This window comes from Amphibalanus amphitrite, unplaced genomic scaffold (genome assembly GCF_019059575.1).
Source record: "Amphibalanus amphitrite isolate SeventyFive unplaced genomic scaffold, NRLGWU_Aamphi_draft 000195F_arrow, whole genome shotgun sequence".
NCBI lineage: Eukaryota > Metazoa > Arthropoda > Thecostraca > Balanomorpha > Balanidae > Amphibalanus > Amphibalanus amphitrite.
Genome location: NW_024881690.1, coordinates 148735 through 174640, shown reverse-complemented (window position 1 = coordinate 174640; position 25906 = coordinate 148735). Strand labels below are relative to the sequence as shown.

The window sequence follows — 25906 nt, the reverse complement described above, 5'->3', positions numbered from 1 at the left end:
GGTCGGTGCTGTGCTGTTCTGAGAGGAGTTAATGAAAGAGCGCATTGGCGCGCGTCCGACGCCGGCCAAATGTGGCTCGCCTGAGTGGGAGGTTCGCCGTAGTCAGTAGATGACTGCTGCCGGCCTGCTGCTGCGACTCTGCTGGGGTAGGAGATTGTCAGCCAGGTCAACGGGGAGAGGTCAGTCGGGGGGGGGGGGGGGGGCGGCTGGGGACGGTCAGTCTGGTCAACCGTCGGTGACCTGTCTCGCGAGTTGACACCGCCTCCGATGCGACGTTGTTTACTTATGCTGTGCGAATAAACCATTGTTTCTATTACAAATTCTTTGTGAGAGATTATTTCGCCGTACAACGCATACCAGCAGAGATGGTAAGTCGTAACCCGTGGGTAGCAGAGGCTTCCAATAATCCCAGGGGCAATTGTCCCGCTAGGAATGGAAATGTCCCGCTCCTTTGCCGTCATCGTTGTCAGTCACACTGCCCAATCGATATAAGGCGACACCGGTACTTACCGAGCATGCCTACCTACAGGCGATATTCAGAATATGACTCCCTCATTTCCCTCATTTGGAAGATGTATATGTGTCCGCTCCGCTCTGGCTTTCCCTTCCACTGCACAGGCAGCGCTTGAGCCCCGGCGCCACCGACGCAATTATCTGATGAGCTTATGAGCTTCATGAGCTTGATGAAGCTCGACGTCGAGCCTTCGGGGCGTCATAGATCGACATGACTAGATCCAGAAAAAGGGGGCGTCATAGATCGACATTACTAACTAGAACCAGAAAAAGTCATGATAAGGTTACCTCTCGGGGGCGTTCTCGATCCTGGTTATCGGGCATAGGCCCCTACACAATGTGTCAATCCACGGATGGTGTTTTCGGGCATTGTCTGTCGGTCAGTTCAGAGAATAGTTGGATTCAATATCTTAACCCGGCAGTTGCTGGGGTATTTCGCCACCCACCGTTTGCTGGGGGGGGGGGGGGCGTTAAACGCCCCCAGCCGATAACTCGAGAACCAATAGGCGCAGCGAAACGCACGAGGCGGCAAACGAAAGAACGCGACGAGACGCTTCAGATGAGTACTTTAAAGTTGAACTTTGAGGTCACAGGTCGGGTCAAGGTCAGGTCAAACATCTGAAATCGGGCTTTCAGTAGCATGGACTTCAGGACTTCGCAATGGCCGCCTCTCGTCATAAACTCTGTCAAAACGGTGCACAATCCATCATATAAGGCCTACAAGAGTGTCAGCTCCATGTAGGGGTCAGTCAAGCATAGGTCAGGGTCAAGGTCAGGTCAACCGGGCAGGCACATATCCCCGAAAATCAAAACTGATATTCGCAGCCTGTGACACATGTTTTATGGGTAATTTGGGGCGTAGAACACGATGGTGGCATTCATTTTATCATATGTGTACATGTTTGGCTAAAAAAGTTCAATTTAAGAAATGCATGTATCATGGTCGTGAAGTAGTCACGAGAAATTGCCAAGATTCAGTTCAAGATTTTGGAAAATGCGGAACGATAATCAATAATCGAAGATAACCATTTGATTGTTCATGGTATTGGCAGTCTAATGGCGTTTACGGCATGTCTGTATGTATATTCTGTGATTTTATATGATTTTTTGAACATATGCCGTTTTTGGTCGAAAACTCAGAAATCATGACGTCACTAAAACCTCAATATCTCAAAAATTTTCCGACCGATTTTTTTTAAACGTTGTCACAATAAGCTTCAATCAATTCCCTACAGGTACCCAAAATCTGGCGCGCCTGCGGCGCGCCGTTTTTATGCTATGGCCCGGCGAAAAAAACGGGGGGCGTTTAACGCCCCCCCCCCAGCAACTCGCGGGTTAACTCGCCAAGTCATCACTTGACTTGTCGTCACAATATCATCACTCTTTGCCCTATGGGTTCGTATTTCTCAAGGAGAATATCCTGCGTTGCGTGTTTTATGACCCAATATGTAGGCGGCAGGTAGGTATGACTGCAGACTGTGACAGTGGGTAGACAAGATGTCAGGTGACTGAGCTAACGACTCCGCCCTTCATGTGAGTCACCGCTGGTTCCGGGGCGGCGTTCGGATAGACGCGACCTCGGCGATAGACGCGACCTCGGCGATAGACGCGGCCCCGGAGACGCCCACGAATGGAACGCGACGGTGAAACGATGGTTGACGTCACAGTCGCAAGGTGGCCTTATTCAGCATCGCGCGCATTTGCGTGCTACTGCTGAATCCACACATGCTCACTATTCTGGCTTGTCAACGATTATTTGAGCAATGGAACTTTTCCGTTTTGAGATACCTATATATTTTATCTGAAAATTGTATACTAATTAGTTAGATGCCTAGTAGAATTTACTGATGAGATTGTCGTTTATAAAGTTAACTTTAAGTTTACATACATAGGCTTTATCTTCTCCGTGTCTGATGACCGGTCACCATAGGCGTAGGAACAGGGGGGGCCAGGTGGGCAAGTGCCCACCCACTTTTCGAGGTGGGGGGGCCAACCATGTGTTTTGGCCCACCCACTTTTTACTCGAGGCCCCTCGTCTCGATTTGAGAGTACGTCGTCACCTTCCAGAATAAACAAACTCGGTAAAAATAAGTTCCACGAATCCCCACGCACGAACTCCAAGGGGCCGTGATGGATCCAAGGAGGCCCTCTGACCTCTGTTCATACTTGTCAGTCGAAGCCCCTGAGACTGATGGCCTGAGAGGCCCTAGTGGATCTGAGGAGGCCCCAATATCCACACTGGTCTGGGGAGGCCCCTGACACTGGCGGTCTGGGAGGCCCCTCTATCCACACTAGTCAGAGGTCTGAGACTGGTGGTCTGGGAGGCCCCTCCATCCACACTAGTCAGAATAGGCCCCTTACACTGGCGGTCTAGCCCACTGGCGGTCGCAGCCGCTAGCAAAAGGGGGGGCCAAAGTCACACTCGCGGGACATAACATTTATCCGTCACCGGGAGGGGGGGGGGGGTGATCGGCTAATTTTTTACGTCCACGAGGTGCCGCGCAGTTGGCATTACTTATGCTTCATCCATTTGTTTGATTCTTGCGTGAAATCTTTAAGCTCAATTTAAGGCAAAATCACCAGTTCCATTTCCCATCCCACGTTGCTTCCACCGGTCGGCCCACTGCACCATGACGACGGATCGGTGTAGCATAGGTATACTGGAAGGTCAGGCACGCGGATTCATGACCTTACCACTATAAAACAATTCGGAAAAGTACAGATACCTCTTGCTTTGAACAAGCATGTGAAACCCAGAGAGCATTTTCGGACCATGACATTTACCCATATAGGTAACATACCTAGTTGTGTGGTGGCGGGAGAGAGTAGGTACACCGACCTCTGGAGACCCCCCACAGGTTCCGAGCTTTCAAAATTGGCATCTGAGGGCCGCGCGCGACTCCTGCGGGGCTTCGCAACGGCTCTATTGGGGCTCACTCAACCTGCCTAGTCTTACTGCTAAAAAGACTGGCCCTGAGCCCTAAGGACTTCATCAGTCTCTGCCAGCCCCAGGACCCACACCGGCTCATGGGGTCCCGACGTCGAAATATGAGGGAATCTGCGCGGGACCATCAGGACGTAAAGTAATCTCGATCAGGACCAACGTAAGGCTGTGCCGGAGACTGCGTGAGCCCTCTGATCTTCAGAAACCCACCCATGTATGTTTTCACGTAGAGGCCAGTTTAGGGCCCTCAGAGACCAGTACAGGGCCTGCAAACTACAAAGGCCAGTAGTTTGAGACAATCAGTGACCGAGTTGGGCTCTCAGAGGCTAATGTGGGTCATTACCGGCCAACATGGGCCCTCAGAGGTCAGCGTGGGGCCCTAAAAGACCGGCATGAGCCGTCGTTGGACCCCAGAGGCCAGCAGAGGGCCCTCAAAGGCTAAGATGGGCCCTCCTCAGAGGCCAATGCAGGCCCTTAAGAGGCCGGCATCGGGTCTTCAGCAGCCAGTGCGGGGCCCTCATTGGCACCTAAAGGTTCGTCTTGGGACACCACAGACAGAAATAAGGCCACCAGAGACCGGTGTGAGACCCTCAGACGCCGGTTGGGACCCCTGAGGCCGGTTAGGGGCCCTCATAGGCCAGATGTGGGGTCTCAGAGGTTGATGTAGGCTCTTAGCGGTCAACGTGGGCGCTTGACCGCCACTGAAGTTCCCTCAGAGGTCAGTGTAGGACGCTCAAAGACCGGTGTGGGAGCTATATTAATAGCTGGGTTTTTGAGCCTCGTGACGATCGAATAATTGCCAGGGCCCCATACACCTATATGGGGGCCCATTGGTTGTTTGAGGTGGGGGGGGGGGGCAAATGATATGATGGCCCCCTTTATTGACCTTTGGGGGGGGGCATGGCCCTGATGCCCCCCCCCCGCGACCGCCACTGTGTACACATTACAGACATGCCTCTGAGATTACATACTAGCTCATGCAAACTCTATGCAGGCCCCGGAATTCCCAAGCTAATCCTTAAGAAACCAAGCCGGCATACGGCGTCACCACCGGGCTTCTGATGTGCACAGCACCAACCCATGAGGTCTTACTTTAGTGTCTTAGAGCCAATCTCCTTTAGCAGGGCCCACCCACCACTGCCGAAGGGGGTCTCATGCCAGCCATTGCTGGGCCTACGAGAGCCTCAAGTAAACCCACGCTGATATTCCATAAAGATCCGGCCATACTCGTGAACCGGTGCCAGCGACGCTGACCGCCAAATTGACAGAATGCGAAACTGAGCCCACTCATGAGTGAAATTTGCGTCCTTTGATGGCGCAAGAAAGAAAATGAATCATACGAAAAGCTTTTCTAGGACTTTTGTTCGATCTGAAAGGTGGGGCCAAAAGATAGTATGGCCCCACCTTTCAGCACCAAAGGGGGGGCCATGGCCCCCGTGGCCCCCCCCCCCTGGGACCGCCAGTGGTCTAGCCGAGGCCCCCTACCCTCACTAGTCAGAGGAGGCCCCTCTATCCTCAATAGTCAGAAGAGGCCCCTGAGACTGATGGTCTGGGAGGCCTATCCATCTACACTGTAGTCAGAGGAGGCCCCTGAGACTGATGACCTGAGAGGCCCTTTTAATCACACCAGGCAGAAGAGGCCCATGAGACTGATGGACTGAGAGGCCCTTCTATTCACACTGGCCACAGGAGACCCCCAAAACTTTCGGTCTGGGAGGTCCCTCAATTCGGCACCAGTCAGAAGAGTCCCCTGAGACTGATGGTATGAGAGGCCCTCATATTCACACCAGTCAGAAGAGGCCCCCGAGGCTGATGGCTGTGAGGCCCTTCTGTTCATATAACTGGCCACTGGAGGCCCCTGAAACCGGTGGTCTGGGAGGGCCCTCTATCCACACTAGTCAGAAGAGGCCCCTGAGACCGATGGTCTGAGAGGCTCTTATATTCATACTGGCCACAAGAGGCCCCTGAGACTGATAGTCAGAGAGGTCCACTCCTAATGAATCTGAGGGGGCCCTCTATCCACATTTACACTTTTCTAGGGAGGCCCCCGAGACTGATGGTCTGAGAGGCGCTTTTATTTATACTGTCCACAGGAGCCCCCTGAGATTAATGGTCTGAGAGGCTCTTCTATTTATACTAACCAGAGGAGGCCCCTATAGGATTGATGGTCTGACAGGCCCTTCTATTTATACTAGCCAGAGGAGGCTCATGAGACTGATGGTCTGAGAGGCCCTTCTATTCAAACTAGGCAAATGAGGCCCCTGAGGATAATAGTCCGAAGAGCCATGCGGCGGCAACTGGCCGTGGCCATATTTCGGCTCGATATGGCCCCACAGAGCTCATCAGAGCACCTCAAGGGCTCCTAAGTAGACACGCTTATCCCCATAAGGGTGCCACTGCGGCTTCTGAAGGCTCATTGTAGGCATCTAAGGGCCCTTTCCGGCCTCTAACGGCTCCACCCGCCTGTGATGGCTCCACACCAGTGTTTATGAGCGCCACACAGCGGCGCCTTTGAGGGTCATACTAGTGTCTCTTAGGGCCCTATATCGGTGGCTCTGGGGGCCCCACACCGGCGCCTCTGTGGGCCACCACACCTGAGAATCACAAGGCTCTATAGGTAAATACATCTGAAGGACCCATACCGACACCTCTGATGGCCCCACACCAGTATCTCGGAGCTCTGAAGACCCCACACCGGTGACTCTGAGGACTCACCGGCTCCTGAGAGCACTGCACGTTGATGTCTAACGGCTCCACAAGGCCACTGAAGGCACCACACAAGCTCTCACTGAGCTCTTATGTCCATGTACCGGCCTCTGAGGGATTTAAGCCAGCGCATTCATAGCTCCACACCAGCAATTGTAAGGGCTTCACACTGAAGTATCTGAGGGTTCCACACCGGTGTCTCTAAGGGCCACATACCGGCATCTCTGAGGGCCCCATACCGGCGTCTCCGAGAGTCCACATCTGGCGGGCACCCATCAGCGACTGAAGGTCCCACACTGTCGACTCCGAGGGCCCCATCTGCGTCTGGGAGCACCATGCCGTCTCTAAGAACCACAGCGGCTCCTCCGTACGAAAGATGGGCGTCTGCATGCCAAAGGGGAGCGGTTCTGAGACAGTAGGGCACCTACGTGCAATAGAGGGGCGCCTATGAAGCCCATAGGGGCGCCTCAATGCGAAAGAGGGGCGCCTCTGAGGCCTACATATATGGCGTCCACATGCAATAGAGGTCTGCAAATTGCAATTGATCAATGCCATGCATTCATAAGAAACAGGGGCGCCGGCATGGCAAAGAGAGGCGCCTTCAAGTGTCCATAAAAGAGAGACGCCATGATAAGCGCACATTGTATGCGAGAACGGGGCGACTGTGGGCCATATAGGGATGTCTCTGTCTCTGATGACTATACATAGGGCGCTTATATGCCAAAGAGGGCGCCTATGAAGCTAATGGGGGCACCTGGGAAACGGTGAAGACATTTGTGTAAGGGTTTTCAGGGGTCATGCGCCGTTTGCGGCAAATAGATTCTAAAAAAATCGGAGGGGGAATAAGTTTTAAAAAATGGTGCGGACTTTCCGCACTGTTCGCTTAACCCGCGCGGGGCTGGGGGGGGGGTAAATTTTACCCCCCTCGCGAATTTTTGCGATATCTCAAAAACGGCGGCGCGCAGCGCCGCCAAACTTTCAGTACCTTTTCTTACATCAATTTGACACGTTCCCTGAAAATTTGAGCGAAATCTGTCGGAAATTTTTTGAGAAATTGACGTTTTAGTGACGTCATGTTCGCAATTTTCGCCTCAAAAACGGCAAAAGTTCAAACGCCGCTAACATCTTCATTTTTAAAGGAATCAAGACGTAACAAAAAAGGTTATACGTAATTTTACTTTGTCTATCAAATGGCTATCTCGGTTTTTTGAAAACTTTGGATTTTGGCCAAATTTTTTTCAAAAAACTGACTTTTTTGGGAAAATCATTATAAAATCCAAAATTTTGAGTCTATCGAAAAAACCGGAATATATGTCAGAGAAGTGCTCTATGTGCACCTACATACCAAATTTTAGAAGAATCGGTTCAAAAATGTGGGAGTTATTCAAAATTTTATGACGTCACGACACACAAAATTTTTGAAAAATGACTTTTTTGGAAGTTTTAGACGTCGTACGGAAACAAACATAGCACCATTCGATTCGCCGTGAAAAACTGCATCAGATAGACACCTTTTTAGGCCTTAACAACCTACTTAAAAATTTGACCTCACTTGACCTGACCTTGACCTGACCTCGACCTGAAATTCATCCAGAGGTGGTCCATATCACTTATTGAGTGTGCCTATTGAATTCTATAAGTAAAATGACCCATAAAACATGTGTCGCACATGCCCTTTTCTATATTTTGTTTTTTGGTGACCTGACCTGACCTGACCTGACCTTGACCTTGACCTCTGAATGATATTGTATGCAACGAATATTGTCTTGGTAGCCTAAGAACACGTTTTGGGCGATCAGTCTCAGTCCATGACTCCATTCTTCGGCAACTACGGTGCAAGGCCGATACTGTAGAAACTTGCAATTTGTACCCTTGACCTGACCTTGACCTTGACCTCAAACTTTAAATTAAGTACATGTTTTTAGTTGTTCGTGATGAGAGCTTTCGATTGGCGTTTGAATTTTCCAAATCGGACCGTTAGTTCGGGAGATAACAGGGGGTAAAATTTACCCCCCCCCCCCAGCCCCGCGCGTTCGGCTGGAGACCCCAGCCCCGCGCGGGTTAAGCGGTTACGCCCCTGGGTATATCTGCCCGATCTCAGAAGCTAGATTTGGAGGTCATACTTGAAAGCAGCCAGGGACGAGGCAAAAGTTGGAGGCCCCTGAAAATAGGAGGCCCCCTGGAAAAGGAGGCCCCTTGACAGGGTGGCCCACCCACTTTTCATGACGTTCCTACGCCCGTGCCGGTCACGGTGCACAACGTGCATCGTGCCGTCTCATTCGGCCTTGGAACAGTTCCATTGTTCCTCTGTGGCGGGAGGCTCGGTGCGGTTCTATGCTGTTTTGAAAAAAGTGGTGAAGTTTGCCAAAATTATTATACCAACTTTTGCCCACGAACTTAGGGGTCGTTAACTTGCCACAGTTGTCACCAGTTCACCCGAGGTATATTAAAGATTGGTAGGTAACACTCGCCACATTTCGTGATGGTCAATCGAGCTTTTTTCGAAGTTTTAGCCTGACTTTGTGAGAAGCGGCAAGGGGTTTGTTTCACTACCTTCGCTCTCGAGCGGGAGTAGAAAACGTGTGGTTCCGGCGAGAATTTTTACCGTCTTGCAGTACACTCGGGGGCAGATTGATGTTCTACAACTCTTTATCCACCGGGTTCCTATGGCTCAGCATTGGCAGCAGCCGCCTGGTACCGGTAGACTGTGCCGCTTCACTTACTTGTCAAGCGGCACAGCCTACCCACCCGTATGACACCGGTCTGGGTCGGTGGCTGGAAGGTGATGTGGGCCGCCTGTGACGTCAGCGCAGCGGTGAGGGCCGAGCCCGGAGGCATGGCTCGGGTCGGCGCGGCGCGGCGGCTGGCGAGGGCTGGGGAGTGAGGCGGGGTGGAAGCACGGACCATCGCGCGGCTGAGCGAGTGTAATTAACTTTCGCGTCTCAAGGCGCCAATTATTCTACCTAACAATTGTGCTAAAGCAGTTGTTAAAATGTCCTATCCCCAAGACAGCGCCTATCATCATGCACATTACGACACACTTATACGTGGCATTGGGACAGCCGATAGAACTTATATCACACGTGCATCGAGTTGCGGAGCTACATTGTTTTTAACAGGTAAGTATTAAGGCCTTGATTGAGCCCATTGGTGTCTATTGTTTCGCACGGCAATCGTCCAGAGACGTGGGAACTGGGGGTTATCAGTAGTGCCGCAGCCAACGCTCCAATGCGATTATTACTGTTGTTCTAATATGTGGTCGCAGCCTCCAATAGCAAACCGTTCCAACTAGGAGCCAAAAAGTCGGCCACTCAGGGGGGTTCGAACCGGGCTTCTCCCCCCGGCCAATTCACGACACGAGCGTTCATCCACTGAGCTACCGGGAATGGTCTTCGTCTGCACAAAACAAAATGACATTCACCCGCTGACCGCCAATGACAGTATTGTGACATTTGATCGCGTTTGACCGCGGCGGGCGGTCGCTGGTTTCGGCAGCTCAGTGGATACACGCTAGCGTCGTGGTGTGACCGGTTGGAGAAACCCGGTTCGAACCGTCCCAGGTGCGCGACTTATTTGTTCCTAGATGGAACGGTTTGCTATTGGTGGCTGCGACTACACATTAGAGGAATAGTAAGAGTTGCTTAAAGTTGGGACGCCGCGCTATCCAAAAACCTCAGTTCCCATGTCTCTGGACGATCGCTGAGCGAAATAATAGACACCAATGGGCTCAATCAAGGCCTTAATACTTACCTGTTAAAAACAATGTAGCTCCGCAACTCGATGCACGTGTGATATAAGTTCTATCGGCTGTCCCAATGCCACGTTTAAGTGTGTCGTAATGTGCATGATGATAGGCGCTGTCTTGGGGATAGGACATTTTAACAACTGCTTTAGCACAATTGTTAGGTAGAATAATTGGCGCCTTGAGACGCGAAAGTTAATTACACTCGCTCAGCCGTGCGATGGTCCGTGCTTCCACCCCGCCTCACTCCCCAGCCCTCGCCAGCCGCCGCGCCGCGCCGACCCGAGCCATGCCTCCGGGCTCGGCCCTGCGCTGACGCCACAGGCGGCCCAGATCGCCTTCCAGCCACCGACCCAGACCGGTGGCATACGGTGTGGGTAGGCTGTGCCGCTTGACAAGTAAGTGAAGCGGCACAGTCTACTGGTACCAGGCGGCTGCTGCCAATGCTGAGCCATAGGAACCCGGTGGATAAAGAGTTGTGGAACATCAATCTGCCCCCGAGTGTACCTATACCTATTTAACATGAACGAACGAATAACAATACAAAGCAAGAAAACGTAGGTATAGGTAAGCGCGGCTCAAGCGTCAGCGGGCGACCCCCGCTCCGCGAGCAGGCCACACCCGGGTCGTGTCACCGCCAGGCGGCAGCACTGGTCCGGTGACCCGACATCACGTGATGTTACGACACCACAGAATTAAATGTTAATCGTAATTTCTGAACGCTTATATAAGTATTCTATTTTTTACTATTTATGCTGCAGGGATTAGCCTGGGAGTAGCTTATCAGTCTGCCCAGATACGCTCTGGTAACAACCGGGTTTCGTTAGTTCCCTGTAAACATGTTCTTTTGTTGCCAGCCTACCTGAGTGATGTCACCACAATATTCCCAGTACAGAGCTCCTATCTCGCGTCTTCCGTCTAGCAAAGACACGGCCTGTCAGCGTGGGTAGAACTGTTTACCTTTTACACGCCTACTTACATCCGCAGTACACATTGCATCATGTGTCATGTGAACATTCCGAGTGCGTGGGCCAAACAATAAACACAGCTGTTTTGTGTCATCTTTATTGTACCACCAATCACATCGAACACCAATAAATAAACATTCATCACACAGAGCACATACACCGGCCCTCCATGTCGCCGGATTTGTAAGTACGCCCACGAACCGCTCCAATGTGTTGAGTTTATACCAGGTGCCTAGCAGCGTTCTACAGTTGGGCTCACTTATCGCATGAGATAGGTCGAGTTTCATGCCACCTCGCAAATTGGAAAGAGTGCATTTCACGCCCTGCTCAGTTCTGAATTCTCGGCCTCCATTTCCGGAGTGTTTACCTTGCCTTCCCGCGGACGGTTTTACCGGTCAGACACTCGGTCATCCGCTGCTGATGCTCCCACCCTCCTCCTGAAGTGGTGCTGGTTCCCGGAGCCCCGGCTACCCACGTGGATTTGGTGACCGGGCGCCGCGGCCTCGGGTGAGATCACCTCCGACTGACCCGGCCAGCCTCCCATCGCGCCACGCCGCCCTTTGGACGGTTAGATCAGCCCTCGGCGGCCCAGATCGACGCCGCCGGCCCTCCCCGAATCAGCCGGCTCCTGGCCCTGGCCTCTGCCCTCAGCTCTGTCGCCGCCGGCGGCCTAATCACTTCAGAAGAATCGACGGAGGTCGGCGGCGGCGGCGCGTTCCTGCGAACTCCCCCCGCCCGCTCTCCGGCCGCTCGCTCGCTCCCATGGCAGAACGGGGCTTTCCGCGGAGCGGTGCGAGCTGTGCGATCATTATCACATGGCGGTCGGGGGCTGCGGGATGCTGCACACTGCACAGTGCCGCCGGCGGAGACAGAGAGAGGAGACGGACCGAGTGGTCAGTCGCCGGCCGGGGGCGGCGCCGGGAGATACGGGCGCGCGCCGCCCGCACAGGGCGTGCTACCGGACATACGCCTACGTCCGGAGCGCGTCACTCCGCTGTGAGGTCTGACGTCACTCAGAGCCTGGTGGTCTGACGTCACTCCACCGGGAGGTGTGACGTCACTCAGAGCCTGGTGGTCTGGCGTCACTCCGGGCGGAGGTGTGAGGTCACCATACAAAGGTGTGAGTTCACTCAGCGGAGGTCTGCCGTCGCCAGAAGCGGGCGGGCGGGCGCAGACGGCGCGTTTGCAGCAGACTGGCGGAGGGCGAATAATGTGCCGGTCGAGAGCTCCCCTCCGATTTCACCGGGCGCGTTGTATCAGCCTGCGATTACTGGAGCTCGGGAGGGGAGCGAACATTGCAACACCCCGGGACTGGGCGGTGCCGGGGAGGGAGGGTGCGGCCCAGAGCCGTTCGCGGAAGAAGGGAGGAGGGAGCACTCCGCTACATCGTGATCCCCTTCCTCCGCAGGGGTGAGATAATATTCAGACGGGCCAGACGCGGCGATAGGAAGCTGCAACCACCCTATATAATCATTCACCTGAGATCTGCCAGTGTCGAGCCGGCAACACGGGACGCAGCAAAATACCCTCCACACAAAAATACACCCCACATGCCAGAGACACATGGACAGTCCCACAGGTAACGGTACGACGTCGGTGACATCAGATGCCGGACAAGTCCTGTCCGCCGCCGGTTTTTCTGTCCGCGGCGCAAACAAACAGTACTTTCACAAAAACCGGGTATCGCATTTCAGGAGAATACAGCTGATCACAACCGTTCTTCAGTCGGCCCTTAATCTACTGAGATCTTTCGTCCACCTGCCTCTGGAGTGAGGACTTCCGGACAGCGGTACACCAGTATGTATCCAATGATCGGACAGCGGTACACCAGTGTGTACCAATGATCGGGCAGCGGTACTCCACTTCGTACCAATGATCGGGCAGCGGTACGCCAGTGTGTACCAAATGTCGGACAGCGATATATCAGTCCGTGTTCGACCTTTGGTACACAGGTCTGAGCCAAAGGTCGGACGGGTGTACACAGGTCCGTGCCAAAAACAGACAGCGGTACGTACCAAAGTCCGGACTACGGTACACATGCTCGTACCAAAGGTCGAACAGCAGTGCCCTGGTTAGCACACTGGATCTTACCATTCTGTAGACACGCCAACATTTACCGACACCGGACTGCGTGTGCTACCGCTGACCGTTGATCAGTAGCCTGATTCAGCACTGCCGTGCCTGATTCAGTCACCTCTCGGTGCCTGATTCAGTCGCGTCTCGGTGCCTGATTCAGTCGCGTCTCGGTGCCTGATTCAGTCACCTCTCGGTGCCTGGTTCCGTCACCGGTCGCTCCGCCGTTTGCTCTGCTTCTGCCCGTCTCAGTCGGTCTCTGTGGAGAGGTCGATGCCGATGACGCAGCCTCGGGTGGCCTTCAGGAGGCGCCTGAGCCGCTGTTGGTACTGCTGCACCAGCGCCCGCGACGGACCGTGGCGGGCGTGCTTCACGTGACACCGGCCGTGCTGCATGCGCGACATACAGTCGAGAAAATCCTGCCGGCGGCGACAGCACGGCGGTCAGGTGAGCTGGAGCAGCACCCACATCCCTACACCTACATCTGCAGCGGTTAGCAACTGGGATGAGATCACACCCAGGCCACAGTCGGTCAGTGATGGCTGGAATTTTACACTCATCTTCCAGTTCCCGATAGTTGTCAGTCTTGAGTGCACTGAGATCACAGTTCATTCGTCTACTGAATGTCACACCAGTACAACCACTGACGTCACGAAATCTTGGCTTGTAAGGAAATCAGACAAAAAAGCAATCACTGACATTGGCGCTAGGCCGAGCAATGTGTGGGAGGAATGACTTACCTCCTTGGAGGAACAGCGATGGTCAAACGTCATGTCCGAGGACAACTCTGTTATGAGGTGGTTGCCGCACCGCCGCAGGGCCTTGAACAGACATATTTCTGGAAAACAAACGTGTCGCTTCATCATCAGCTGCAACCAACGCCAGAGGCTCAAGTCTGATCACCACTCACAAAAAGCCGCAGCTTGAAGATCAGCCAGGGCGAGGCGCTCGCCGGAAATGCAAGCATGCGCTTGAACCGTGGCAAAGATAGCACGTGGTTAATTCAGTTGCTCGTTGCATGTGAACACTCGATAAAATAGCCCGTCTCGATTACTAATGATCACTGCAGTGGATTTAGCACCTACCGTTCTTGTTGCTGAGCCGTTTATTTTTGGCCATCATCTTTTTATGGTGGTGGTGCTGGCGGCGCAGGAAGCGTTTGAGCTCCAGCCTGCGGCGGGGTGGCGGGTCCAGCGCCGGCTCCAGCTCCTTATCCAGCTTCGAGCGGAGGTCGTCGCCGTCACTGGAGCACATCAGTCGCACATCAGTCAACGTTGGAGTAACGTCAGTCGACGTCGGAACAACGTCAGTCAAGCACCGGTCATTTTGTCGGTGCTACGGCAATTTCTAAAAAAAACGGCTGTTTATAGGTACCTACTTTATAAACATCGAGCATCGAGGGTGCACGAAAACAGTACATCGCACTCAGGCAACTGATCGTGTCCTACGGCTTGTATGCATGACGTCAAAAAAAGCGAACCGTTCAACATCATCTTGAGAAGCAGGTAGGGGAAAGTGGGGTAAGACGGGCGGGGTAGGAAAGACGGGCACCGGCCCTCTAGCCCAAACCGTTGGCGCTAGCAACCTCTTGTTGTGGTTGGTAATCGGCCGTGTGGTTCTTTGCTGTGAGGTGAAGGCAGAGGTACGCATCTTAAATAGTTTTTGAAAAATTGTGGAAAAGCTAAAAACGTGCCTTGCACTCTAAGCAGAACTATCGTGTTTCGTAGTGTTTTCTGACCTCGCTGTTTCATATTTTGTTTTGGAAATTTGATGAGAGTTTCGTCTTAGGGTGTCATCCAAATGTGTATGCTGGCGAATGAATCCTTTAATTTGGTGCCCGGAGGCGGTGTGATATCCTTATTGGCAGCCGAATGGGGTAAGACGGGCAACAATGATGAAAGGAATGCAAACCATCTGATATTGTTATTTTAAGCTAACTTACGCTGTTCTACATCATTTGCAACGCATTTCCATCGAAATTATTTAAATAGACAGCTTTGAATTTGTTTAATTTTTTCATTACATCGATCAATACCATTACGCCTATAAGTAGCCGTGCGATGCTACGAACCTTACAATATTGACTGTAAGATCAAAAGCCAGATGTGTAAGATGTATTAGCATAATTATTCGGCAGTAAATATGTAAAGAAGTTCAAACTAACGTTGTGCCCGTCTTGCCCCAACATCAGTGCCCGTCTTACCCTCCCCGGTGGGGTAAGACGGGTTTTTGCAGGGTCTTGCTAAAAACACTCTCAATTGAAAAGTATTGGATTTAGACCTTAGGTGTCAAAGGGGCACTGAAAGAAAAATGCCTGAAGATGGTTGTGCTAAATTGGTGAAGCAATCGAAGAAAAGACTTCAGAGGTACAGACCCGCAAAACTAACATGCCCGTCATACCCCACTTTCCCCTATTGCCCTGTTTTGATGACGAAACCAAAAATCTTTAAGACACAGTATGCATTATGTTCACTCGATTCAATGCAGCCTTGCATCACCTGTAACTTTTAGTGCCCATATACACGTGCCACTGTGATACGATTGCACTAAACACTTAGCATAGTACGAGGACCCGCCTATGTAACACGGTCTGGACGTTTCCTAATGGAGTGTTGGCCACAGAACAGGGGCGGACCCGGCCGGATGGAGGCTGTTCTTGTCCATACACGGCACCATTGGCAGACGATCACACGGGCGGCCCACCCAGCGGCTTCCCCCGTCCCGTGTCATTCAGCCATCAGCCGCGCCCGCACTGTGTAGTGTGTAGTCGCCCGCCGCCCGGCACCGCCCTGAGTTGGACACCCACCAGCCTCGACAACGCCCCCGCCGCCCAGCCTCCAGCCCCGCCAGCCGACAATCCCGCCACCACTGGAGGTCGTGCTTACCTGTCGCTCCTGTCTGCGCCGGCCCGCAGACTGTCGGCCACGGCAGCCACGTGTCTGCCCAGACCGGACAGACGCTGTCCGGACACCAGTCCGCCGGAGAAGCGGCGCCGCGCTAGCTCAGCCAGCCGCCCGTAGCCGTACGGTTCGGCCGTGGGGGTCAGGACGAGCAGCAGCGCGGCGGCCACCAGCAGCGGCGAGCGGCGCCCGCCGGCCATCTGCGGCACACAGAACAGAGATGTCGGTACAGTACATGACACATGGAATTCGGTACGGGGTCAGCCCTCAGCGGTCATAGGCGGCGGAACGGGGAGGGCACCGGAGCACCCTGCCCCCCTTTGATTTTGGCATTTCAACCCGCGCCCTGCTGGGGGGGGGGGGTGTTTGAACACCCCCCTTGTGGTTTTTTGCAAATATCTCAAAAACGGCGGCGCGGAGCGCCGCCGTTTTTGGTACACCTTATCATACATCAATTCTACACATGTTGTGAAATTTCAGACCAAGGTCATTCAAGGTCAGGTCACCAGGTCACTTGAAGTGACCTCACCTCATAAAAAGTTTCAATGTCTGTCATAGCTACACCGAGTGACCGATCGCTTTGAAACTTTCAGGGATTGCTAAGAGCAATAGCATGTACAAAAGGTATATCTCAGAATTTTGATATCGATGACCTAAGGTCAGGTCAATTTTGCGACCTCCCCATTATAAGTCAATGGGAGAAAATTGAAATGCGCCTCTTTTGGACGAAAGACATTATAAACACTCCCAAACACCGAATTACAAGTGTTTTAGACACACGGAACATGAAAATGGTGTCCGTGACCCTTGTTTATGCCCTGAGGTCATCTTAGGTCACGAATGGTATCTAACAGTTTTTCGCAAATAACTTTTGATAGAGGCATGCTAGAGCGATGAAAACGCCTTAGATGTGTTCAGCTCGACGATACGGATCGACTGATATGCAGCATGACCCTTTCCGGTCAGGTCATGACCTTGACCTGAGGTCAAATTTTCAAGTTGACCTTTCAAGGTCAAGTTATAGTTCATTCGATGCGTCTTGACGAGAGGAACACGATGCCGGTGAAAGTAAGCTCTTACAAGGCTTGGGTCAAAAGTTATTGCAGAAAAACTGTTTCCGAAAAAATCGGCTATTTTTGCAGTTTTTGGCCCCTGCAGGCAAAACCGTTGAAGTTAGGTCAAATCTGAGAGAATTACTCAGAAAGGGCGTTAATAGGGCTATCGAATGCGCTTTTCCGCGGCGCTGTAGCTCTATTAGTTCCCGAGTTATGCGTTGGCTTCTTGGAAATTTTCGACATTCGACCTGGAAATCGGCGAAATTTTGCCTTCAACGACCTCTGGTGACCTGACCTTTGACCTGACCAAAAAATTGACCGAAGTGATTTCGTCATTATTTTTGACGCTCTTTCGAACGCCGCCTTCCGCGTATCGCTACGTGGCCCATGAGCCGAGTTACAAGGGGGGGGGTGTTCAAACAGCCCCCCCCCAGCAGGGCGTGGAAATCCAGGACCCCCAGCCGGGCGCGGGTTAATATTAGCCCAATAGGCGTTGCATGGAAAGAATGGGACCAAAAGTCGGCAGTGCCCCCTCTTAATTGAAGGTGTTCCGCCGCTACTGTCAGCGGTACACAGGGGTTTCAAGCGGCGAGCGACACCCACCGGTCATCTGAGGCACACGAGTGGCACAGGGGTCAGTCCGCGGCACACACAGAGCGGCACAGGGGTCAGTCCGCGGCACACTGGGCGGCACAGGGGTCAGTCCGCGGCACACAGAGTGACACAGGGGTCAGTCAGCGGCACACGGGGGCGACACTCTGGGGTCAGCAAAGAGGTCAGTTGGCTTCGAACAGTCCCCACCGGGCGTCTCCAGCACGCAGAGCGGAACCGCGGCAGTCAGCGGGTACCTACATACAGGGGCCAGTTAGCCACGAACGGCATTGGGGACGATAAATACAGCGCCGGGTAGCCGCGGAAATGGCACGAGGGAGCGTATTAAATTAAATAGAACTGGATGAGATGAGGATCTGGAAGAACTCGGGGACGGTGAAGGATAATTCAGTTTTTCAAATCAGTTTCGGTCAGAAATGTAAAAGGGGCTGTAGTAATCCAGAGAAAGAATGACTTCAAACAGTTCACAGCATTAGTAACGTGACTATTTACGCTGTCATTCAGCATCGAAGTCTCCGGAAGTCGGTAACTGTTATGGCTAGATAGGTACTTGTAATGCGGTGTAGGCCTCAGGGTTTTGGGTGGCTGGAGTAGGGCGTTGTATACCTCCGCACTTCCGCAGTCCAGGGGTACGGTGCGCCGCCCCATGATGCAACCGCTCTAATCTCCGGACCACGCAGTGTTATCGGTTCAACTCGTGCACGTCCGACGCACGGCGTTCCCACAGCGACTCCTTGAACTGAGCGTCACTCAACCGGCGCAGCCTCGCGACTCCGGGCATCGTGGTACCGAACACGGACGCTTTGAACCGTCCGCACGCCGTCTTGATGCAGGCGCTGTAGACCTTCACTCAATATACCCTGTTGTGGACTGTACGTGACTCCGTATGTGTCTGAATATACAGACACCGAGTGGGCCAACTAAGCGTGTCCCTCCAACTCCATTGGACCGGGAGGCGCCTCAGGAGCACACCGCCGGCAGTGCGAGTGGCCGCCGCCCATTGGCCTATGGTGACGTCATCAGTAGCTAATTGCCTACCGATTACATCACGGTGAAGTTGTGGCCAACACTGAAACCAAGTCTACAGTCGGCACCGTGACCAAACGCCTAACCAAACGGCGACAGTTCTCTAGAACCTCTTATAGAGCTTTCACAATTCACGGCCCCCAGTTACCGAATAGGTAGGGGAGACCCGGGAGGTATGGGCCGGTTTTGTGAAAAGGCAATTTTCTTCCAGTGGGCAGTGGCTAGACTCGGTTTTTCACTATGGGTACGTGCAATTGGCTTTCGCCTGCAACGTGTGCCTGATATTAGGCATCTGGGATCAACTATTTTGTCTCGAGATAACTTTCAATAAATCATGTGCTTTTTCGATCCATCAAAATACACCGGGAGGTATGGGCCATGGCCCGGGAGGTATGGGCCGGTACCATGTTTCATATTCTTTTCTCGACAATGAAAATAATGCTCGTAGCTGGTATCTACCTTGATCTCTCTTAGAGCCCAGGAACCGCATAAGCGGCCAACAGCTTGCTTCATGGAGGTCACTTGGGCCCATATGTATTTTGGTAAACTCAATCATGCACCATGAAATGAGATCAATAATATTTTTCTGTTCGAATGAAATTTGAAGTTAAATTTTCGACCTTGCGCGACAAAAATAAAACCTATTGACGGGGACATTCAATGAAAGCATCTTTTTATTTATTTAGGATCACTGGGGATGGGTGGCCCGAGCCTCCCGGTAAGGACGCCATAATGTGCGTAACATCTCAGCTCATAATCTTGCAAAAAAACTTCATATTGTCTATCCAGTCTTAATGTGCATGCTTTAAACTTTATGTTAGCGATGGTCTGACATCATAAAACGAGCCTGGTTCAAATTTATCACGAATTTTCTGTATGTACCGTGTTTTACTCGAAGAGGGCAAAAGCGCTTTATCACCGCTCATTGCCAAAGAAGACTGAGGAAGGTTTTGAAAATCACGTGGGATGTATAACGGAATGGCTGCTACCAGTTAACGCCGTCAAATGTGTAAAAATACGCAACACTTCTTCAAAACTGCGATGGCCCATACCTCCAGGGGGCCCATACCTCCCGGGTCTCCCCTACGGATAAGGTGCAATATGACAGTGTCCTGTGAAATTTGGCAGCCCCATTAAAGGGACCCTCCCACCTTCAAAAAAGTTAATGAATTGGCACGAAGGTGATGTCGCTCGGTTCAGCAAGAGCGAAAACGAATATCTACCAAATTTCATCGAAAAATATTCACCGGTTTTCAAGATATTAGACTTTTACTTTTGTTTACTTTTTGGGATCTCCGCTGTTCCTAGCGACTTTATTTGAAAGTGCGGCATTTGTTGCGCGCAAAGCAGCATATACCACCGCGTGCTACCAAACGTTTTAGTAAAAGATTTAAAAATCGTTAGATCTCCGCTGACGTCACAAATTCTAAGGGGGCATACCAATGCACTAGCCCCTTAGAATCCGAAAACTGCAAGTTTGAAATTCCATATCTCCGAATTAAAGCATTTGTCGATGTTGTGAGTGCCCAAACCGGTATTTGCAAGCCATGGCCACCAATTTGGCTATCTCAACTCAAAACTAATGTTAAGGTGGGAGTGTCCCTTTAAGCACAGACGAGAAGTTTTCTGTGAGCGGGAACAACGGAAAAGAAGTCCTCTGTGAGCTAGGGCCCAAGAGAGCTTTCAGAAAGCTTCGGTAGTTCTCTGGGCTGTGCTTATCTTTGGATTTCCCCTGAATTCCGCCACAATCGGTGATCATCGGTAGGTGCAATGTCACTCGACAGTTGACAGCCGGAGCCGGAACCACTGCCAGCGCCTCCAAATTCCCCATCAGCACGCGCCGATGGTCCGTGAACAGCCCACGGGTCGCCGGCGGGGGCGGGGCGCGGTACACCGTGAAACTGACGGGAAACCCGCCGTCTCCGGGTGCGGCCGTCGTGCGCGCTCCCGCCGGTGGCGAAGGCGGCGCACCGTTTCAGGCGCCGCGGCGGCAGGTTGCCGATTCCCGGAGGCGGGCCGTTTGGAGCGGGCTTCCCCGGCGTGTCCGTGTAGCCACCGTCGTGCCGGATCGTGTCCGGGTGCGCCGGTGCGTTTCGGCTGCCCGCGGGCGTCGGGCGCACCTCCGGCGCCCCCGGCAGACTCGGCGCGGCTCCGGCCCACGGCCGCGGCAGACTCGGCGCGCCGTGGCCAATGTGGCGTCCCGCGCGTGTCCGGCGCGAATGACTCTCCGTGCGGCCACACAAGTAGCGTGCTGATGTCTTGGACGAAACGCTTGTGGCTTGACTTTCTGATGAATGGTGACTGCCAAGAGCAGCCGATTCGGATTCGAGAGCTCTGTTCCCCCTGGATTCTGCAAAGCACTTTATTACCAGTGTCTGTCTGGGCACCTTCACGCTTCACCAGAACTTGTTTGGAATGTCTAGACACCACCCTAACTTCCATGGAATTCACTGCCTGTGGCCGCCGGCATTTCACATTCAGGGGCACGACACAGGACGCGGCTAACTGCCGTGCCCCACGAGACGGCGCCGCTTCAACGCTGCTCGCACTGTAACTTGTAAAACGGCTCTGCTGGCCGAAGCCATCAACGGCATGGCTTTCCCTCCGACCATCCTCAGACAATCTACATTTTGTCCGTCTGGGGGCAGTTTGCGGCCCGTCTATATCTCAGCCTGTCCGCGGGTGATTCCCAACCCTGGCCCAGTGTGCGCTGACCGACTGAGGTTTGCTCTATGACGGCGCCCCACCGCCCACACCCGAGTACGTTCGTCGCCGACGGCGGCTAGAAAGTGCCGCGTGCCGACTGGCCGGCGTGGCGTCCAGGAACGCGGCTCAGTCACGCGAGAGGCGCCATAGAGGCTGACCCTGCCGCCGGCGCCGCGGGCCAGGCGGCTACCTCCCTCCAACTCGGAGACGTCCGCGCGCGCACGTGACTCGGCTCCGACCCGCTAAACCGAGTGGGAGGGGATCTGCTTCTGAAACTTGATGAGTGGGAGGTGCGGCTTATACCCAAAAAGGATCGGTGCGCGGTGCCGGTCGCTATCGTGCGATGAGCGAGCTCCACGCGGCTTCTGAGACGGCCCCAGTGGGATGAGAGCGCCAACCGGAAGACGTCCTCCCGAGATGCGGAGGGCAGTGGGCGGGATTGGAAGCAGTGAGTCACAATCCGTAGCTACCTCGGGATGGTGTGCCCGCCCGGTGACAAACCATGGCTCATCAGAGACCCTCAGAGGCAATCGGGTCTTCTGCATCGTAAGGTGCGAAAGAAACTCGTATATTTCGTATGTAAACCATTCGCAGCAGGACACGATATACTGCCCACTCAGCCTCCGCTGCGTTCTACCTATAACGAGCAAATCGACGGCATGCACCTGCAATCTGCGTGCACTGTGAGTCGGTAGTTGAGCCCGCCACTGACTGGGCACAGAGTAGCAGGTGGCCGTCGGGGAGCGGCCTTACGGCTCCAGTTTCCGGGGCCGCGGGGCCGCAATCTCGCCAGTGCGGCGGGGGTCGGCTTGAATCAGCGGGGTGCAAATGAGGTCGTCGAGCAGCCAGATTGGATCAGACTGTAAAACGGTTATGTGGTCAGATTCCGGGTGGCCGAGGAACAATAAAGCGCTGACAACCACCTGACAACGAGATCACGACTGCATCGTCCGCCGGCATTAGGCACAGTTTGCTATGGATCTCTGCAATGTGGACAGAGTATAAACGGATGCGTGTATGACTCGTGAAGCATACTGCGGCGCCAGTAAACAGCCCATAGATCTGCAGTCACATATCTCGTCCCTCTCAGCAGCCCGGCGTATAACGCTACCGACGCCACATGGCGAGCAGCTGAGAGTCCCCAGCTCAGCAGCGGCGCGAGATTGGCTACCGGGAAAAGGGCCTCAACCCTGGGAACCACCACACATGGAAGTTTATCTGACGGCGAGTGTCGCCACCACCGGGCCCCACCTCCGCCCACCCCCGAGCTCGCCGCTGAGTTTGGCAGCCGCTTTGAGGCTCTGGTTCGAAATGAACCAGAACGGTGAGGTGCTTCACAGTAAAAAAAAAAAACAATCATATGATGTGGAAACAAACGATCCCGCTCACTCCGTAAGCCACCGGGTGGACGTCGATGACCGCGGGCCGAGCACCCAAACCCCAACTCATCTCTTCCATGCCTCCGTTCTGTAATCCCAGCTCAGACTGTTCATAAAAGGTGCGTATCGATTCCACGTGTGGTCCCGGAACTGTGTTAATTATGTTTCAGTTACAGTCCAGCCTGAGATCAGAGTCCGATCCTATCAGTCGGCGGCGGGATGAAAGCCGATTACGTGAGCTAATCCTCCCGCTAAGCTGCTCCGCTGGCTGTATCTGGCTGACGCTGTGGGCGTCGAGCTGAGACAGCGGCGTGCGTATGACCATTGGGAGATCGGCGCAGATACGTGCGGCACAAAGTCGTGTCGGCGGCGACGACCCCCAAATTGCTAGCGGCACGTGCCAGAACTGTAGGCAGTTCATCAGGCGGCGCATCGGTCCTTCAACCCATCCCCTATTCGAGTCCCAGGTCCATCCTGCGGATCCACGCAATCCTCAGTCTCCACCACGCCGAAGTGTGTGTCGTGTACTGCGGTCTCGGCGCTTCACCGCCGCGGCGAGGTCGCTTCGGCACCGCCAGTAGCAAATCGCCGCAGGGCGAGGTCGCAGGATCATCTGACAGCGTCCCCCGAGATGTCAGGGGAAGCTTACAATGCGTAAAGAGCTTGCGTGCAAACCAACTATGAACATACCAATTCCTGAGTGGGAGTGGAAGAACACTGAAGCCGCGTCAAATGTGCTCACCCATCATCTCTTTTTGTCTATCATCGCTTTATATATCGAAATCACTCCAGCGTTGAACGTTCACTGGCGCTTCCGATAATATAGGTATAGGAGAAGATAGATATATGATGCGCAAGCATATAACCTTCGCCCTGGTGGGGGGGGGGGGCCATTTTGGCCCCCCCCCCCTGTGGTTTTTCAGCGATAACTCAGAAACCACTTGAGTTAGCGCCCTGAAACTTTGTATAGCTGTTTATTCAACATTTTTACATCATGTCCTTTTTTTGGGGGTTCGGGTCAGGTCAGGTCAGGTCACAAGGTCACCAAAACTGACACCACCTCTAAAAAAGTTCAAAGCTCTCTCAAAGGCACAGCTTTTATCCGATCGATGTAAAATTTACAGTACTTGAAGATGTCACCCAGCTCTACAAAATGGCTATCTCGGATTTTTTATAAATGTGACCTAAGGTCAGGTCAGGTCATCGCTGCTCCCCATTATAAGTCAATGGGAGAATCGAAAAGTAGTTGTTTTTCAGCTAAATCGGGCGTGATTGTTCCTATATTTCGTTATTGAAGTGTCTTGGGTCAGCAAATCACAGCCCATGTGAAACCATTTGCTTGTGACCTCGCTGAGGTCACGCTAGGTCATCTCCCTGGTCACCAGAGGTCACCAGCGGTTTTTCTGCACTTACTTGTTATTGAATAGAGATAGAGACTCCGTTCGACGTTTATCGTGTTTGTCTCGTCAATGCGGATCGAATGATATGCAGCATGACCTATTTCGGTAAGGTCATGACCTTGACCTGAGGTCAAATTTTCAAAATGACCTTTCGAGGTCAAACTATATATCATTCGACGCGTCTCGACGAGCCAAGCACGATGGTGCATGAATCGTTTCTCTATTTTCTCGTGAATGCATGCTATAGTTAAAAACATTTTCAACGAAATTTGCCAAGTTGACCTTGCATGACCTCTGTAGGCCAAACCGTTGAGCTGAGGTCAAATCTGACGAACCTTGGCGAAAGAGCTTGAAAAGAGCTATCGATTGCTTTTTTCCGCGGCTCTCTAGCTCTTCTAGTTTCCGAGCTACAGCGGAATATGTCCGGCAACACCGAAAACACTGAAATTTGACCTATGATGACCTCTAGCGACCTCAATATTGACCTTAGCGAAAAAATGACCGAAATACTTTCGAACGTACTTGTTATGGGCTTTCGTTTGCTTTTTTCCGCGTCTTCCTAGCCCTCTTCGTTTTCGAGTTAGACGGGGGGGGTCATTTTGGCCCCCCCCCCACCAGGGCGAAGGTGGCTCAGACCCACACCAGGGCGCGGGATAATATATCTTCTTGACAAAAAAACAACAACATATTGAGCCTATTACTTGCAACTTGTGTTATGGACAATATCGAGCTCAAGAAGCCATGTTATGCTTGTCCTCAAACTCCTCGTTGTGCCTAAAGCTGAATTGCTGTTTTAACACAGCTAAGACCAGTTTGAATGGTGCGAAACGTTTTTTAGCGTGATTGGGTTATTTGAATTGAAATTGAAATAAAATTAATTGCATTGAAGTAAGATGGAATAAACCCTACCTTTTGGTCATAACTAAAGGTAGCCCCCCCCCCCTAAAAAATAAACACAAATAAAAAACAAATCCCTTGATCTGTTTTTTTTTGTCTTCGCAAAAGGTAACTATTCCATCTTATTTTGACCACATTGATCACATTGACTGATACGATTTTAGTAGGTATAAATTCCCGGATTTATATTGTCCCCAGCTCACTGTCATTAAAAAATACATCGTACTTGGACCCAGTACCTCGACCTTTTGTTTGCTCTGAATAAACTTAAGTGCCATATCTCGCTAATCTCTTTCTCTTTTCATTCATTTTGCAGTTATACAAAGACAAGAAACACATCCCAATGATTTAAAAAGACAACAAAGGCAACAAGGACAGCTATACAGAGACAACAAGCATATCCCAATGATTTAAAATCAATATTCGAAAACATCTTGCTACAAACTGAGTCAATGCGGGACCACTTACGCAATCAACATAGTCGTGAGACAGATTGGCGGTCTCCTGACGATGCTGCGAACTCCGTTCCACCGTGCCGCCGCGCCGACCTGCGAGGATATATAGGTATCTAATCTGAAACAGATTTCCGCCCCCGCACCCGGACCCGTGGCAGATTGCCGACGCCCCTCACCTTGGCTATCGCAGCGGTACGGCCTGCGTCTCCCGGAGTTCACAGCGCAGATAGTGACCGGGCTCCCGGCTGCTCACGGACACCTCCTCTCCTTCTCACGGGTCCGGCCCGACTGACGGGAGGCGCCGCCTCTGCGGCGACCGGCGCGGCGCGGCGCCGCCACCGGTCGGCGGGTCGACCCGCGACCCCGGGGACACGACGTGTCGACCTGCGTCGGCTTGTTCTTTACAGGAACGGACAGGGATGGAGACGGTCGGAGACACTGCCCCGCTGACCCTCCATAGAACCCAACTAGGGTGACCCGCGTGCTCCGCAACGCGAAAAGGGGTATTTACGATCGGCGGGTGTTTGGTT

The 25906-nt window shown here is 52.8% G+C and overlaps 2 protein-coding genes across 2 annotated transcripts in view; one reads left to right on the top strand and one right to left on the bottom strand.

Moving 5' to 3' along the window:
* Positions 1 to 25906, top strand: part of LOC122384649 — a 58393-nt gene that overhangs the window by 15132 nt on the left and 17355 nt on the right. The window lies entirely within an intron of this gene.
* LOC122384650 lies at positions 10955 to 25778 on the bottom strand. The gene is made up of 5 exons (XM_043372249.1): positions 25553 to 25778; positions 15832 to 16046; positions 14032 to 14189; positions 13687 to 13784; positions 10955 to 13365 (listed from the first exon to the last, which is right to left on the bottom strand). The coding sequence occupies exons 2-5, from the start codon at positions 16044 to 16046 to the stop codon at positions 13195 to 13197; spliced, it is 642 nt and encodes a 213-aa protein (XP_043228184.1). The 5' UTR covers positions 25553 to 25778; the 3' UTR covers positions 10955 to 13194.